This window comes from Heloderma suspectum, chromosome 15, assembly GCF_057233095.1.
Source record: "Heloderma suspectum isolate Gila_16-S chromosome 15, 16-S_ref, whole genome shotgun sequence".
Lineage (NCBI taxonomy): Eukaryota > Metazoa > Chordata > Lepidosauria > Squamata > Helodermatidae > Heloderma > Heloderma suspectum.
Genome location: NC_139472.1, coordinates 870,525 through 887,500, shown reverse-complemented (window position 1 = coordinate 887,500; position 16,976 = coordinate 870,525). Strand labels below are relative to the sequence as shown.

At 61.1% G+C, this 16,976-nt stretch overlaps 2 protein-coding genes across 15 annotated transcripts in view; both read right to left on the bottom strand.

The window, feature by feature from the left end:
• The window catches only part of ZBTB17 (zinc finger and BTB domain containing 17), a 22,486-nt gene extending 18,132 nt beyond the window's left edge, over nucleotides 1-4,354 (bottom strand). For 3 of the 13 annotated variants that reach the window (XR_014786077.1, XR_014786076.1, XM_084822298.1), the window contains exons 1-3: nucleotides 4,134-4,254; nucleotides 2,077-2,283; nucleotides 843-1,031 (exon numbers count right to left, since the gene is read on the bottom strand). Coding sequence is in view for 11 of the 13 variants with exons in the window: in XM_084822298.1 (XP_084678424.1) it covers nucleotides 843-1,031; nucleotides 2,077-2,283; nucleotides 4,134-4,140 (403 nt within the window). In the remaining 2 variants the exon portion in view is untranslated. Of the gene's footprint in view, nucleotides 1-842; nucleotides 1,032-1,841; nucleotides 2,284-4,133 lie in introns of those variants that run through there. The other 10 variants (XM_084822300.1, XM_084822301.1, XM_084822303.1 and 7 more) reach the window with 8 other exon arrangements.
• Nucleotides 4,355-9,427: 5,073 nt separating this feature from the next.
• Nucleotides 9,428-14,372, bottom strand: HSPB7 (heat shock protein family B (small) member 7). 2 transcript variants are annotated; one of them, XM_084821993.1, is made up of 3 exons: nucleotides 13,849-14,372; nucleotides 12,286-12,422; nucleotides 9,428-9,800 (listed from the first exon to the last, which is right to left on the bottom strand). In XM_084821993.1, exons 1-3 carry the CDS (start codon nucleotides 13,925-13,927, stop codon nucleotides 9,615-9,617), a joined length of 402 nt encoding a protein of 133 aa, XP_084678119.1. In that variant the 5' UTR covers nucleotides 13,928-14,372; the 3' UTR covers nucleotides 9,428-9,614. The 2 variants fall into 2 exon arrangements, with proteins under 2 accessions (XP_084678119.1, XP_084678121.1); XM_084821995.1 differs by having other exon boundaries at nucleotides 9,430-9,800; nucleotides 12,286-12,419.
• Nucleotides 14,373-16,976: the final 2,604 nt, after the last annotated feature.

The window sequence follows — 16,976 nt, the reverse complement described above, 5'->3', positions numbered from 1 at the left end:
TGCCCAGCCCCTGGGAAACGAGAGGGGAAGCAGGGTCATTCCACCAGCCCAGCTGGAAAGTCCACTCGCTTTTTTCCTCCTCCTTCTCCATCCCTTTTTCCTTGTGTGTCGTGTCTTTTTTAGATCCTAAGCCTTTCGTGCAGGGACGGTCTTTTTTGCTGATTGATTGGAAGCCACTCAGGGAGGCTTTTTTTGGCTAAGGAACAGGATTTTAAAAATAATTTAAATAAAAGAAATGAGGGTGGAGCCTGCTTGAGACAAGCAGGGGGAAGGGAGTCCATCTGCCTTTGGGGCCTGCCCGAGCCGCTCTCCCGGACTGAAGGCTCTGGAGCTGGTCAGGCTCTGCATTCCTTGGGCCCAGGAAGAATCTGCACTAAGGTGGCCCCAGGAGAGTCGGGTCTGGCCCAGCTGTACCTCTTTTGCATAATGATTCAGCCCTGGCCTGCAAAAGCAGGGATTTCCCAGCCAACTCAGAAATGGGAAGCCCTCTTCCCGCTCTTCCACACGAATGAGCTGGCCATGAGCAGCAATCGCCTCCGCGCCTTGGGACAGCCTCCTGATGGAAAGACCTCAAGTGCAGAGCAGCAACTCACACCCAGATGCGACAAACCCCCTCCTCTGGGCCTTTCATTCCCTGCTAGCAGGTCTCTTGCAGGGGTCGGGGGGAGACACCAGGGACTGGTGCTTAGGGGTTTCCAAGCTGATCTCTGCAGCCACAAGGACAAGAATCTCTTCTTTTTAATGCCAGAATGCTAAATTCCGCGCCTAGTGCTCATCCCCACAACATGACCACAGAAGCAAGAAACATGAGCAGCCCTGGAGACAAGGGAAGAGCAGCATACCCTCCGCCGCCGGGGCCTCCGTGCAAGCCGCACTGGTTCCTGCCGGTGCCGAGAGTGCCTGCAGCGTGTGGCAGGCGCCGATGACCTCCTGCATCTGGAGGAAGCCTGCCACAGCCAGCACGTCCTCCACGTTCTCAGGGCTGAGGCTCAGCTTGGCTGTGTACATGAACTCCAGCACCTGCTCGAGACCTGCGCCAGAGACGGAGGCCATTAGGGCGGGGAGGAGGACAGCCACCGGCCCCCTCGGACCGGCAGGCATCTGCGGATGGAGCCCGGCACGCCTTGGGAGCAACGCCAAAACCCAAGGGTGAAAGCCAAGGACCAGCTGGGTGGCATCCCAGATTCCAGTGTGGCTGGCCAGTGCAGCAAAGAGGGCCCGGCCCTGTTCAGGCCCAGCACTGGAGCGCTGCACTGGGGTGCTGAACCTCTTTCAGCTTGAGGGCTGAATCCAGGGGCCACCCCCCAGTGTGGGCAGGCCAAAGCTGAAGGGGCCCAATGCCAGCTTACTGCAGCTGGAAGGGCCTCCTGCCCGCCAGGGAGGCCTCTCAGCCTGGCAGAACGGGGGACCCCCTCCCCCCCCCGCTCGCTCCTGGCCCCCACCCACTGGGCTGCCGGGGAAGAGGCAGATTGTTCTTGCCAGAGGGCTGGACTGGTCCCTCTCAGAGGGCTCTTGCCCCGAAAGGTGGCCTAGAGATAGTTACATGGATACGAACAATAAGGCCAAGGAAGGGGCCAGATGCCCAGCCCTGCCTCGCAGGAGTTCCTTCTTGAGGTCAGAAAGGGGTCCACCGCTGCTTCTTTGGGGGCTCCCTGAACCCCCAGAAGCAGGGAGGGGGTGCTTCCTGGCGGGGAGACCCCGCCGGGCCCAGTGGCACTCTCCTTGGGAGGCACTTTGCTCAACTCACCGCTGGGCCCGGAGCGGGAGGCTCCCCACCACTCGGGGGGTGCGGGTGGTTGCCTCGCCTACAACGCACAAGATGGCTGGCTGGCTGGACTCACCTGGAGATGCGAACTCTGTGGGGCATCAGGGCGGCTTGGCCTGATCTGTTCAGGGCCTGGTGGGTGCGTGGTCCTGCCACGTGGGTGGCCCGTGCAACCACCACGCTGCCAGCCACTAATTCACCTCAACAGCCTTCTGTCCTGCTCTTCCCCGAGAGGGTGGAGGCGGGCTCCCTTAGTGCCCCCCGAGGCCGGGGGTCCCTGGCGATTGCTCCCGGACTCTGCCCCGGCCCACCTGCCGCGTTGCTGATGTCCAGGTGCACCACGTCCTTCTGGTCCACAAAGAGCATCCTGAAGTACTCGCTGCAGGCCGCCAGCACAGCCTTGTGCGCCTTGAAGTCGATGCCGTCCACCACGAAGGTGCAGTCGCAGAGCAGGCCAAGCTGCCGCTGCTGGTTCAGCTGCTCCAGGACCTGCTTGCTGTGCTGAGGGAAGTCCATGGCTGAGGAGAGATGCAGGAGGACTCTGAGCACGCCCAGACAGGCCCCACTCCTTCCCCGGAGACAGCCTGCAGAACCGTGGATCAAGCCCTTCATGGGGGCTGCTTTTACTCAGGTATCTTCCACACAGTTCCAGCAAACAACAACCAAGAGTCTTGTGGCACCTTGAACACTAGCACATTTATAGTCCACATGAAAGCTTCTGCCATAATAAACGCATCAGCCTTAAGGTGCCACAAGACTCTTGGTTGTTGTTTGCTGCAACAGACTAACACAGCAACCCCTCTGGAAATGGTTACATATTTTTGTATACAGTCTAATTATTTTTTGAGCTGCCTTGAGGAATTCCAGGGAAGCAGATAAAAAATATTTAGAGCCTATATGGCACACTGCTACTACTGCTGCTACTACTACTAATGTAAAGTAGTAATACATAAAATAAACTGTCTTTACGAGCAAGAAAATCCAAATCCACATCCAAGCTCACTTCCCAAGATGCACTAGGTGCCCTTGGGGCATTTACTATCTTTGCCTAACCCACATTACAGGGCTGTTGTGAGGATAAGAGGGAGAAGGACCACGTACTGCACCCTGAACGCTTTGGGGGAAAACAACGTGAATAATACGTTTATTGCCCAGCCACAGGTTTAGAACTCCTTCTCCACACAACAGCTCAGCAGAGATAAATGGGCCTCCCCAGAGCAGTCAACGTATTAATCCTGAGGCACTTGGCCAGCTTCACAGTTGCCACTCCAAATGGGCTGCCTTTTTCTTTTCTTTTTTTTTGAAGTATCCTTTTCTTTCCCTGATAGTTTGAACGTGTTTGCAAAGGGCCCTGCAGCCTTTGGTGCTGTGGACCTCAAGACAAGGCTGGTGCAGCTATTCCTGTTTTACAGACAGGGAAACTGAGCCTGAGCGGCAGTGAGGTCCTCCATGCGTTCAGTGCTTGGGTGGGACTCGTAGCACCCTCAACCTCCTCCCTTCCGTGACCCCGCAGTTTCACCCCACCAAGACGGAAGCTTCCTCGCTGCCACCCAGAGGCCTCTCCCACCCCACAACTCCCTCCCCACCAAAGAGAGCAGCCCCACTGGCCCCCTGCCTCGGTATTCACACTCCCAGTTTCCCCACACCTTCCACTCCCCACCAAACCTATACCCTCAACCTACCTATCTTAACTCCCCTCAGTCTGGCCGCTCCCCCCCAAAGACCCTCAAACTCCTCCCAGCACATCTCTCCACCCCCATCCACATCCCCAACTTCCCCACATGCCCCCTCTGCCCTGCCAGCCCCCAAGCAGCCTCTGCCACTTGGGCTGCCCCCTCCCATGGCCTTGACCAACAGGCAGCCCCCACCCAGCCTTCTTTTGCTGTTACAAAGGGCTCAATCCTCACATGTTTCGCTTCTCTGTTGAAAGCCCAGTTTGAACTCCGCTTCTGCAGGAAAAAGATCCCCGAGGGGGCTCTCCTGCCTGCCTACAAAGTCAGGCTCCCACACGCACGCCCCCCAGGCCAAGCTGCCACTCCAGCTGCCCACGTGGCCTCAACTGACAGGCAGCTCCCCAGCTGCCCCCCTCCCCACTTATTCCTTCACGCCCCTCCCCCACCTTCTCGGCCCCCTCCCCCAGCTTGGCCTCCCCCTCTGCCCTCCATTGCCTCGACTCGACCCCTTGCTTGCCCCTTCAGGCCTCCCCGCCCCCCACTCACCGACCCGCCCCTTCCTAGGCTGGCTTCTCCCCCCAGCCCTGTCCATGCCTGACTGACAGCCCCCCAGCCCCCCTTCCCTCCCTCGCCTGCTGTCCCCCACCATTCCCCGGGGCCTTCCACGCCCCTCCCCTTCCTGACCCCCACCCCACCTGCCATCCCGGGCGCGTCACATAATCCCGTCCGACGGGCGACTGGCGGCGGCGCTCAGAGTGACACGGAACAGACAAAGGGCGCCGCCATCTTGGGGCCGGGCGGAAGCGGCGCCCCCGTGGCCGCCGCCCTCTTCTGCGACGGCACGCCTGCGCAGGCGCACTAGGGGCGTGCGTGGGTTTGCTTTCCCCCCGCCGTCCCGAGGACTGTGCGCGCGCGCGGCCGCGTCTCGCCTGGCGTTGGCGTGCGCGAGAAGCGAGGCGGCGGCGTCTCTGGGCGGGCCAGCCGCGCTCTCGTCTCCCGGCCGCCGTGGCGCCGGGCGCAGGCACTAGAGGCCGCCCGCCCGCCCGCCCGCGGGAGGAGAAGGCGAGCGGCGCGCCCCAGGCTGACCGCGCGCCTGGCGCGCCCGCGGCGCTGCGCACTCGGCCCGCCCAGGACTGCGGGCTTCACAGCGCGCCGCACCCGCGGAAGGGGCCGGCGGGGTGGCGGCGGCCGCCCGGGCCCGGGGCGAGGGCTGCGCTTGGCGGAGCCGGGCCCAGGGCTGCCAGGAGGCCCGCAGGCCGCCGCCGCTCCCCGCACCGCGTCCGGCCTGCCTCGTGCCCCGGCGCCGAGCACGCGCCGCGGTGGCGCTGCGGGCCGCGGCGCGCCCCGCCGGCGGCCCGTTCGCAGGGGGGGCGCAGCGCGGGGGCGCCCCGCTCTGCGCGCCGCGGGCCCAAGTTCCGCCCCGGCAGCCGGGCCGGGCCGGGCCAACCGCCTGCCAGAATCCCCGGCGAGCCGCCGCTGCCGGTCAGCGCCAGCAGCGCGGCCCCCGCACGCGCGGCCTGGCTCCGCCCGTTGGGCCTCGCGAGGCAGGCGGGCCGCGGGGTCGTGTCCGTGCCGCCGACACGCGGAGCCCTCCGCGTGCGCCAGGGCGCCCCGCGCAGCCCTCGCCCCTGTCCCGCCTGGCCTCCGCGGTCGCCAGAGGGCGCCCTTCCCAGGGGCCGCGCTCCGGGGCCCGCCTCGGGCGCCGCAGCCTGTGCCGGCAGACGCCGGAGGCCCCGCGGCGCCAGCGCGAGGCGGCCTCTTCGAGCTCGTGCCTCCACGCGGGCTTCCCGTGCGGCGGGGCCCAGCCGGCTGCGGTTTGCAGCCCCCAGCGGGGCGCGCGGTGCTACCGCTGATTAACTGCCGTTTTGCTTTCATGGTTGTATTTATGGTTGTGGTTGTTTTCACGCCGTCGTATTTTATGTTCACCACTTTGATACTTTAGTGGAAAGCGACATATAAATCTGAATGAAAATAATAGCAAATAAATGAATTAATACGGCAGGCAGGATGTGGGGAACAGTCTTTGGCAATGGGAAAGTGCGTCCGTGTGTCCACGCGCGCCTCCACTCGGGGGACGCTTAGGGAGGGGCGCAGCACAGGGGTGGAGCCCCTGCTTTGCGCCCAGAAGATCCCCGGCTCGATCCCCGGCAGCATCTCCCAGCGGAGCTGGAAAAATCCCTGCCCGAAACCCTGTGAGGCCACGGCCGCCAGTCGGTGTTGACGATACTGGGCCAGACGGGGCTGACGCGGCGCAAGGCGGCTTGCCCTGTGCCCGTGGCTGGCAACGGCATCGCGGCCGGCCGTGGCACCCCAGCGGACCGCCTTCGCGCCAGGAGGGGCCGCGCGTTTCAAGGGCTTGCTTTGGAGGATGGAACGGTGCCCGCCCCGCCCCGCGCGCCACAGCCAGGGCGGCCGGGGAGGGCTCCTGGCAGAAGCGCGCCGTGTGCTCGCTGCGCCTCGGCCACGGTTCCCGACCGCGCGGCCGTGTCGGTCGGCCCGTGGCAGGAGAAGCCGCACGACTGAAAAGGAGCTCGTTCAGTCCGGCGTGCAAAGCTCTGCGGGCCCGAGAGCCCTTTCGGGCAGCCCGGGGGTCCCTTCAGCCCGCTTCGGGGCGCGTTTTCGCGGGCCTCCCCAGCAGCCCTCGGGGCCCCGCCGGCCGGCCTCTCCGGCGAGGCGAGCCTTTGCACGCCGCGCAGCCGCACACCTCCGCGCTGCGGCTCCGAGGGGCGGCCGGCGCCCTCCGCCCCGCGGCCCAGAGCCCCTTTCCGCCCGCGCGCCGGGCCCGCGAGCCGGCCTCCGGAGGGCGCCCCGGCGCTGGAGCTGCGCCGGGCCGGGGCCGTTGGGGGCCCGGGGCTGGCTGGGGCCCGAGGTGCTGCCCCGCTGGTGGGCGGGGCAGGAGCATCCCCGCAGCCCCCTCTCCGCACACACAGACCCGGAGGGCGCCGGCTGCGGGGCGATGCTCTGTCGGGCTGGGCGCCCGTCAGGCGCCATTTCTGGCGCAGGCGGAGTCGCCCTTAGCCTGTCTTGACCCCCCTGCAAACAGCTGACCCTCCCCGCCGCCTGCCCGGGGCGGGGGAGGGCGCAGTGACCTCTGAGCTCATCCGCATGCCTTGCCCCGCGCAGTGCCAAGAAAAGGCGTGTGGCAACCATCAACAGCCCCCTCCCGGGGCCAAACAGAAGAAGCCGCGGGTTGTTTGCAGACAACACCAGGGCACGCCTGGCCGCTCTGGAGACAGGCCAAAGGCTTGTGCAAGCACGCCGCCGCCCGTCTCTCTCTCTCTCTCTCTCTCTCTCTCTCACACACACACACACACACACACGCTTCTGCAGACACACATGTCCCAGCAGCCCTCTTTGTCTGCACCCTCTGCACAGGAGGGTGGGCGTGGAGGAGGGCTCTCTTGGCTCCTGCTGAACTCAGACTCGCTCAGGGAAACGCCGCCCAGGAAGCCATCCATTCCACAGCTTTCATGCCTAGGGCGCACAAACTCTAGCTGGGATGATCCGCCTGTGCCTGGGCTGTATCTCTTTCAGACGGCAGGCAGGCTCCTTGGATAGAACTTGTAAAATGAAATGAGCCCTTGCACCTGGAAAGCTAGCATGTCAGGGTTCTAGCCTAGACTTCTCCCTAACATGCTGGCTTTCTAGCTGCAAAGGCTTTGTCTTTCACAGGTGGGAGGCCTTTCGGCTTGTGATCTCCACCCATAACCTGAAGTTCTATGGCCTGGCTCATCTGCTTTTGGCATGTACACAGCCTTCTTCTCTGCGCTGGCACCACCAGCAGTGAACGCAGAGCCCCTAACATGGTTCCGTTTTAGTCACACAATTAAATTGCCTGGCCTGGGGAGATGCCACAGGGCTCTTGTTATTCCTATGCCAGACTAGCAAAATTCACCTGCCTATGACTGTGTTGTCTAAAATGCAAGTGACATTTCTGCCTGTATGTCCCAAACTGTTTGTGAAAACAGCACCCAAGATGGGCAGTCCCCCATTGAAGGCCAAAGGGCACACGCAGCGGAGATCAGGCACACGGAATGGCGCACAGGGAGCATGATGCTGCTATGCAAACTCTTCCAGTTTGAGGACAGGAAGGAATTCACCCCCCACACACACTCTGGGTTGACTGGCAACTGAACCCTTTGGGTTGTTTTTTCATAGCCCAATAAGAATGCAGCCAGGCTCACTCACTTGAGTCACATGGAGCTACAGTTGCTCCTCCTCTCTCCTGGAGATCTAGATTTTGTTGAGCCTGAGTGGTGTGCGTGAACACGCTGCCTCTAGCAGGGGGCTGGTCTAAGCGCTGAGCACATTTCGGCTCACTAGATGACATTTTTTCAGCCGGGAATGTGAAGTGCGGGACAGAATTACCTGGATGAGCCAGGACAGCAGCACGTTGCTTGGCGGATTGTTTACGCGCAGCTTTTTGAGGGCTCCCCCCACAGTGGCGGCGGCCGGGGGGGGGGGCGGCTGTCTTCTGTCCAGCCTCTGGACCTCGTGGCTCAGCTGGTGGCTGCTGTCCATTGTCAGCCAGGCAGCAGCCTATTTCAGGAGGGGTGACTCACTCCTTCCCCAGCCCTCAGCCCGCGGAGACTGGCACAGCAGGGGAACTGCAGGACGAACCCCAAGGACAAACGCTCGCCCCTTGCGCCCTCTTCAGATCCTGCCCAGGCCACGGCAGAGCCCCCCCAAAGAGATGTTTCTTCCGAGAACCAAGATGGGGGAGTGGGGGGGCTCTTTTGCAAGCACATTTGCTTACTGCAATTCCAGTTTATATTCTTGGACTTCGTGTGTTTCCCTTCAACATTCCCATTTATGGAGGCTGCGAGAATTGAAGGACGGGGTTTGCAAAGACGGGGAGGTATAAAAATCCTGGATTTGCCCAATCAATGCATAACATTATCGTGTGAATGGTCTGAAGACACACTAGAATCCATGGTTGGGCAAGCGGTGGCCCTCCAAATGATGTTGGACTGCAAAGCCCATCAGCCCCTGCCAGCATAGCCAACAGTGGAGGATGATGGGTGTGGTAGTCCAACAAGAGCAGGAGGGCCGCCAGTTGCCCGCCCCTCCTGAAATCCTTCACATGTTCTAATAAATAAATAAATAAATGTTCATTTGGAAGTGACTTGCACTGCGTCCCACGGGACTTACTCGAACATTAGGATTGCAGCCTTAGGGCACAATCCAAGGCATATTTCAACAGAAAAAAGACTTTCTTCTGTGGAAACATGCATAGGATTGTGCCCTGAATTTGTTATAACGTCTCCTTTCAAAAATGCAACATTCAAAAATGCAACTCTGATTCAGAGTTTGAAAATCCTGACCTAGTTTGAACCCTGTGAAATTCCATTCCTGTTCCAGGCAGAAGAGGATCTGCTCTTGTGCCTGCAAGACAGGGGCAGCAAGCGTCCCGGGGCTGTCCCCATGGGACCTTTCGGTTGCTTAGGAATGGCTGCCCTCTAATCCCAAATCCCACCCAAAGGGCATGTTTTTCTTGGATATTACTTGGGTTCTAGGCCAGAGATCTTGGTATGACTACAACCATCTGCACAACGCAGCACAGCAGACACTGCATGGGAGCCAGGGTCTGGGTTAAACTATTGAGTATTTCCATCTAAGGGACCTGGGAGGGGGGGCAGCTGTATTTCCAACTAAGAGAGCTTTGGAGAGCCAGGGGTCCATCCTGATCCAGCTGAGAGTATCTCTATGTATATTCTAGAATCTGGCGGCTTCTCTCTCTCTCTTTTTTAAAGAAAGAACAGGGCTCTAGTCCTCATTGTCGTCAGAATACCCTTGCCACAGAAAACCAGGCGTGGAGCTGGAGGAATGGCTGAGCGAAGCAAGCATGGACATAGTGAGGCAGCAGCCCCCCTCCCACCAATTCCAGAATTGGCTTAGAGGCACAGCACTGACCCAGGCCTTTTAAAACGAGGTGTGGGGAGGGGCGGATACAACAGTAGCAGCCGAGGAGAAAACGGAGAGGGCAGAGCTAACAAGTGTCACCAATAATTTATCACAACCCAAAGACAATCTAATATATACAAAGGAGAACTCCTGCTGGGAGTTAAGACTCAGCACAGCCCCCCCTACACCTTCCAGCACCAGCCCCCGCCCACTCCCTTAATGCCAAGCCTCCTGCCCCCCCAGTTCCCAGCCACCCTGTCGCTCCAGGACACTCAGATCTTGATCTCAGTCCGAAAGGTCTGTTGGACGTGCTCCGGGCGCTTGGCGGGGCGCCTCCTTGCCTTGACGGTCAGGCTGCCGTCGGCGCCCAGGGCTGAGGTGACGGAGGTGGGGTCCACATCATCCGGCAGCTGGCACTTGTGGGTGAAGGTGTTCATGATTGTCCCATCAGGCGCCAGCTGCAGGGGCGGGCAAAGAGACAGGAATCAGGGACCGGGGGGCAGGGGCGGCGGCTTTGGCATGCATTTGTCTGTGTTATTGCAATTTATTCCAGAGGCATGGGGCCACTGCAGAAAAGGCCCTCTCTTGGGTACTTGCTCCCCTAACAGCCCTCAAAGGTGGGCACGGGAGAAGGCCCCTCTTGCTGATCTGAAAGTGTGGGCAGAGTTGTGTGGGTGAAGGTGGCCCTTCAAGGAACTGGGTCCAAAAACATTTCCAAAGCTGTTTTGTTCCCCTGCTCCCCCACCCTCTCTCTCTCTCTCTCACACACACACACACACACACACACACGCACATGAGTGAGCATTATCCAACCGTGTCATTCCGCAAACTCGGACAGCATGGGCGGAACTCCGCTGAATCTTTCCATTGCACCAGCGGTTGCCCACAGCAGGCCGCACAAGCCCAATGCACAACCCTGGTGCACACAGCCTTGGGAAGGAGGAGTGCAGCTGATGCGGATGGGTCCCTCGCGACGCGACGCGTCACGGCAGGCCTCGTGGGAGGGGTCCTGCAGAGAGGGCGGGGGTCTCCCCAACAGGGAAAAAGCACCACCAGGTCTGGAAGTTGCACACAGCCTCCCCCAGCCTGGCTCCCACCAGGTGTTTCTAACGTTCCATTCCCAGCCAGCATGGCCAATGGTCAAGGACGCTGGGAGTTGTCGTCCAAAGCATCCAGACGGCCCCAGCTGGGGAAGGCAGTTCAGGCGTGTGTGGATGCAAGAGCACCTGGCAGCCTCGGCAATGGTGCCGGAGCTTCCTTGATGGGAGATACACGTGTATGGAATCAGCGCAATGACTCAAAACGCCACCAGCCCCTTTTCTCGCGAGGGTGAAGCAGGGGGCGTCTGAGCTGCAGCCAGGCCTTTTTGCAGGGGTGGGGGGGACAATGGGTCCAGTTCCCAGGGGCGATGCAAGACCTGGTTCCATGGGCCCTGGCCCCAAATCTATCTGCCCGAGCCCCAAATCTCCATTGGTGCCAGCGGAGGGCTTTTCCCTCGCTTCATTGCCATGGAAAGGAGTGATTTGCTGCTTATTACACCAGCCATGCCCTTTCACATGATTGCAAATTAATTATAGCTGAGGAGGAAATCTCTAATTCCGGATGATCTGAAGTGAGTACAAATTAATTAAAGAATTGATTTGAGATGATCTGGATGAGAAAGTGATTGGTGGGCTTTGCCTTCAGCGCAATTTTTTTTTAAGCCTAGTAATTATTTCTAAATGTGTAGAGATAGATATCAATGAGCAGAGACGAATTTCCTGGAGGTTTCTGTCCGAGGGGCCTGGCACCCAACCTTTTAAGTGCCCAGCAATGCCCCCCCCCACTACACCACTGCAACGCTGCGGTGGGGGTGCGTCACAAAGGAGAGGGGCTCCTGCGATGAGCATCCACCACCCCCACTGGCCACCACTCTCGGAGAACATTCACAGCAGCCTGCCCAGGGTTCAGATCCTCAGCTGCCTCGCCTGCAGCCTTGCTGGCCACCCCCAGGGCCATGAAACGCCTTTCCCTCAGGGCCACCCGCCAGGACAGGTGGCTGGCCCGGTCCGCGAAGGTCCCGGCTTTCCCTGAGCGGCCCTCCGGAAGTTTCAGAGGCAGGTGGCACACAAAGCAGATGCTCAATGGGAGAGTGTTCCCGTCGCCATGGCTACCGCCCAGAACATCATGTTCCAGGAGAGTCCCGCTGATGGCAGGAGAGATCTCTGCGTGCCCAGCAAGGGCAGAGAGAGAATTTGCTGCCGGGGACAGAGCGGGATGGGAGGAGGCCTTCGCTGTGCTTCCCAGGCGGCCTTCTCTCTGCCACCACCAGCGGAGACATGCCTGCTTTGCACGAGGGAAACGTGGGCTGGCCTGCTTGCTCCCCCCTCCCTGTCAACTTTTTTAGCCACCTCCCGGTAGGATCAGCTGGCTAAGTGGGCGCAGCATGGGCAGCAGTCCTCTTTCAAACCAGTGGTGCTGATCCACAGCGCCTGCCCTATCCGCCCCCCACAGGAGTAATTTTCCCCTACTGAGGGTGAATCTGGAAGGTCTACAGCGCCCCGTTAGGTTTCTGAGGCCCAGGAGGACCCATTCAGGGTCTTGCACATGACCTTGTTAAGATGCCCGTTTGCACGTCAAGCGGGAACACATTTCTTTCCCAGCTGTTGGCGGGTAAAGAAAAATGGCCAACGCTGCCAAAGAAGATCCGCTTTCTCTTGCAAATGGATGCTGAGGAACGTTGCTTGGCGTCTTGGCATCTCTGAAATGGCTGGTGGGTGCTTTGGTCGAGCCCCAGGTTCTCCAGAGCTCTCTCTGCGAGCCAGGTCAGGCACAGGGGCTGGAGGTTCCCCCACCCCCGCCGTCGCAGGCAGGCAGGCCCGCCTTTCCTACGCCCGTTCCAGCCCTTAAGACCGTTTGTCTGACTCCAGCCGCACATGGAGGGGGGATGACAGGGCCACTCACCTTCTCTGCATGAACTTCGATCTGGTTTTTTGATGTGGTGATGACGATGTCTTCGGGGGAGAAGTCGCTGACATCCACCGCAAACTGGTACGTGTCCCCTAAGGTCTTGATGTTCCCCGTCCCACCGGCACGGCCTGCTGGGAGGAGAGAGGACAAAATGCTGTAAACCCCAAACCCTCTGCAAGAACTGATTTCCAGGCTGATGGAAAGGCGTTTAATTGCGTCTTTTGCTAGGGACAGGATACTGGGGGAAATGGCTTGCATTGCTTGAGCCTGCTCTGCTCGGGGGGAGGTTGTTTCTGGGGGCTGCTTCTCCCTGACTCTCAGACGTGGCAGAGGCTGCTGCTTCACCCACATCTGGCCCCACATGGGTGTGGGGGACTGCAGCAAGACCAGAGCGGAACTGGGCAGTTGCCATGCCACAACAGGGGTTATCTGGAGGAGGAACACAGCCTCCTTTTCTCCGGTCTGAGCTGTGTGCTACAGCACTGGAGCTGCTTGAGGGAGAGCCCTTGTCCTTCCTACCAACTTGCAGCATCCCCGGGATGCTGCAGGCAGGAAGATGGGACTTGATCCCAGGGCTGGCAAAGCAGCCTGTATCCCTAGTGCAGGGTGCTGTACAAAATCCAGGTTCTACACAAAGGTCAAAGGTAGAGGGCCTCTGTCCTCTCTTACAGCCAGTCACACACGCGCGCGCACACGTATTTGGTAGTACGGTGTGCCTAACCCTGTAGGTTTTGCGCGTCTGATGCTGCTCGGGAAATGGTGTGTGCGCAGAGGGGCAGGGTGGACGAGAGACACAAGGTGGGAAAAGCATTCCTGCCCCCCCCACAGCCCACCTCCTTGGCTCACAGCCAAGGGGCCCGGGAAGAGCCCGGTGTGCAGCGCCAGCAGGAGCGTCGCCAGCGAGCATTCAAGCTGCCCCGCGGGGTGCGCCTCGGTGCGGCATTTCCCCTCTTCCCTCCCCATCCCCTTTTCCTCCTGCGCCGCGTCTTCTGGGACAGTGAGCCGCGGGGTCCTTGACCGTTTGCATATAAACCGCTCCGGGAGCCTTTCTGACCGAGGAGCGTCATTACGTCCAAAAACAGAGGCGCCGCCCGCTCCAGGCTGCGCCCCTCTGCTCCAGATCCCGCCCGTCAGCGGTCGAGAGGGGCGCCGGCTGGAGGGGCGCCCTCCTCTCCGCTGCTTCCCAGCGCTGCCGCCTTCCTCCAGCCCCTGGCCGTCGGGCACCCAGCAGAAGCCCCCGCTGCCCCTCCGGCCGAGCGCGCCTCCTCCGGGTCCTCAGGCAGCGCCCCTCGGGGTTGCGGGCAGCCCCCGCCGCCTCCACGCAGCGCCTTGCGTCACCTCCCGCTGGCAGGGCCCGCATCGCCGCCGGGGCCCTCGGCCCTTCCAAGAGGCCCGGCGCCTGGCGTGCTCGACGGCAGGCGAGGGGAAGCGCGCCGCGCTCAGTGCCCCGAGGCCGGCGCGCTCCCCGAACGGCGGGGGGACAAGGCGAGGAGGCGCTGGAGAGCCTGGCCGCTCCACCCGGGCTCCCCACTTCCGCCTCCGCAGCCCCCCACTTGCCTGAGAAGCTCAGGGGCTCACTGCGCGGCCGCACGAAGCCCCCGAAATCGTCCCCGAATAGCCCGCGGGCGTTCTCCATGGGACGAAGGCTGCCCGCTCGCGCGGAGCTGGGAGGAGGGAGAGGGCGCCGGCGGCGGGGAGGGAGGCGCGGGGCGGCTGCCGAGCGAGCAGCGCTGCGGGGCTTTGCGGAAGGAGGAGGGGAAACGCCGGCCCCGAAGCCGAGCGCCTCTTCCGGCCAGCGCGCGGATGCGGGCGGCGGCGGCGGCGGCGGCTCCCGGCGGACCTCTCCGAGCAGCGCCTCGGCCGGCTGTGGCGCAGCGCTGCCGCCCAGGCAGCGCGGCGGCTTATAAAGAGCCCCGCGCTGCTCGGCCGCCTTCCAGCGCTCCCGTCAACGTCTAAATTTAGGGCGCCGCGCTTCCCCCGGCGGGCCTGCTGGAACGTTCCCCGCGGGGCTCCGGACGAGCAGCGCGCGAGCGCGAGCGCCCGGCATTCCTGCCCGCCGCGACAGCCGCCGCCCGCGCCCTGCAGGCGGCGGAGCCGGCCTTCCGCGGGCCCGCGAGCGCGCGGGGCGGGCGGGCGCTGCCGCCGGAGCGGGGAACGGCAGGCCTGCCGGGGCGGCGGAGGCGCGTCCGGCGGCGCCGAAGCGGCGGGAACGAGGGAGGCCTGCGGGAGAGGGCCGCGGCCCCTGGGCCATATATGGGGCCGAGAGGCGGCCGGGAAGCGGTCGCGGGGCGCCCGCCGCCGGCCGAAGGCTGGGGCGCGCAGTAGTCGCGGGGCGCCTCCGGCAGGGAAGCGTCCCGGCAGAGCCTGGCCGCGGCACATGCTGCCCGGCGCGCAGTTGTGGAAGCGGGCCTGGCAGGGCGGGAAAAGGAGCGGGCAACTTCGGCGTGCGGCAGAGCGGACCGAGGGCCCCGTCTCCCCCCCCCAGCTGCGTCCCCCTCGCGCCCCCCCGTCCTCGCCTCCCTGAGCCTTCGCCCAGGCGAGGTTCTGCTCCCCGGCTGGCTGAGGAGGCCCCACGGCCCGTCGCGGGCCCAGCGCCCCGCTGACCCGGCCCCTCCCGCTCTGGAATGTGCGCTGGCTGCACACTCGGCCCGTCTGGGCGGGGCGGGCTGCTGGTGGCGCTGCCGGAGGTATTCTGGTATTCCCGGGGGGGGGGGGGGGCTCACAGCCAGGCGGGACGGGGAGCGGGATCAGAGCTAAATACAGCTGCTTGGTCATCCTCGCAGCACAAGCCTGAGTCACGCGTGGCTCCCTCGAGGCCCAGCAGCCTGGGCTCATGGAGGAATGACCATGTCACGCCCCCATTCCCTCCCCACAGAAGGTCTGCTGGATCCCCATAAATCCCATAGCCTAGCTGTCCCCCGGGGTGCAAGCCAGGATTGAGAGGAGCCCCGCCGCCCCGCACAAGAACATGGGTGGAGCCAGTGTGCACCGGGCAGCTTTGCTGTGACTGGCGTTTTCGGAGAAACACAGGACTGAGGAACGAGTTGTCTCCCTTGACCTGATCCATTTGGAGCAAGGTCAACGACAGAGCTCTGTAAATTTATTTAATAATTCATTTGTTTATTCGTTTGTTGTCCTTTGAGCAGTGTACAAAACATAAAATACAACCATTTAAAACTAACAAAAACAAAAGCAGCACTGAATAAAACCAAGATAAAACCAGCAGCAAAGAATATTCCAGCAGCACATAAAACCCAGTTAAAACCAGCAGCAGAATAAGATATGGAAAGCGCTGGGTCTCTAGGCCTGACCTTGGAGGTTCTGTCCACTTGGAGAATGGCGTTGGGGGTGGGAGGGCAGCGGGGAACCCCCAATGCCTTTTAACTGTGAAGTGGAAAGTGTTTCCTCATGAGCAAAGGGCTGGATGCGCCTGATCTCGGAAGCTAAGCAGGGTCAGCCCTGGTTAGCGCTTGGAGAGCACCTGCTCTCCCCGTGTGTTTGGGAAGGGGTGGGCCACATATTTCCCCATGCAATACACATGTTTGCTGCCTCCGGCCTCCGCCTTCCACCATGAAACCATTTCTACCCGCAGAACACCGGGAGAGGCTTGTCGTGGTAAAGGGGGAGGGGGGAGTGCCCACTGGGCACACAAGGGCCAATTCAGCTCCCGTGCTCTGGCCTCATCTCATTGACAAGATGGTGCTGAGTGACAGCGCATCTCCCACACTGTATCGGAGAGTTCTGTCAGGTAACAGCTGCCTCCTTTCCTCCAGGCACCACGGAGGACCTAAACCTCCTCTGGAGATGCTTTCTTCAAGCAGGTGCCAAAGGAGAAGAGGAGGGAGTTTGTGTAGTGAAAGGAGGACCATCCCTGCTCCCAATTCAGGCCCTAGGCAACACACTCCAATGTGTCCATTCCTGCATCCTCACTTCCACCGGCTCTTTGAACAGATCGCCCACTGCGGGGGTGCTGGTAGGGGGCAAGATGAGTTCCATCGGATGCAGCCTTCTGTTCCACAGTGGCCAGCCAGATGCCCCAATGGAAAGCCCAGAAGTAGGACAGGAGGCCAATCGCGCCCTCCCATGCACGTCTCTCAGTATACAACCTCTGATGCAGGAGGCAGTATACAGCCATCAGGACTAGCAGCCGCAGAGAGCCTTCTCCTCCTCCATGAATTTGTCCACCCCCCTTTTAAAGCCATCCAAACTGGTGGAAGCAAATTCCATAACTTAACTCTGCTCTGTGTGAAGGACTTCCTTTGTCTGTCCTGAATCTCCCGCCATTCAGCTTCATGGGGTGACCCCCAATGGGTTCTATTACTATGGGAGAGGGAGAGAAATGTTTCCCTGCCCACTTTCTCCACACCAGGCATAATTTTGTACACCTCTGTCACGTTCCTCTTAATCACTGTTTTTCTAAATTAAAGAGCCCCAAACATTGCAACCTTTCCTCATAGGGGAGTTGCTCCAGCCACTTGATTATTTTAGTTTCCCTTTTTCTGCCCCTTTCCCAGCTCTCCTTTTTGAGATCTGGCAAGAGCATTTTTGAGAGCTCTGCCTGACCAATTATTCTGTGTGCCTCAAAAGCTTGCCTATTCTCTAAGCAACAGAAATCGGCCCCATGAAAGAATGCTAGGTCTGACTTTGTGAAGCCCACATTATGAAGCCCCTGTGGGCCACCATAA

Bases quoted from the DNA above. Each gene is read 5' to 3' on its own strand.
- HSPB7 (XM_084821993.1), bottom strand. From the start codon at position 13,927: ATGGAGAACGCCCGCGGGCTATTCGGGGACGATTTCGGGGGCTTCGTG. The intron at 12,423-13,848 runs GCAAGTGGGGGG...CTCTCCTCCCAG, and splicing joins TGAGCCCCTGAGCTTCTCAG to CAGGCCGTGCCGGTGGGACG. The intron at 9,801-12,285 runs GTGAGTGGCCCT...CCGCCCCTGCAG, and splicing joins TCGAAGTTCATGCAGAGAAG to CTGGCGCCTGATGGGACAAT.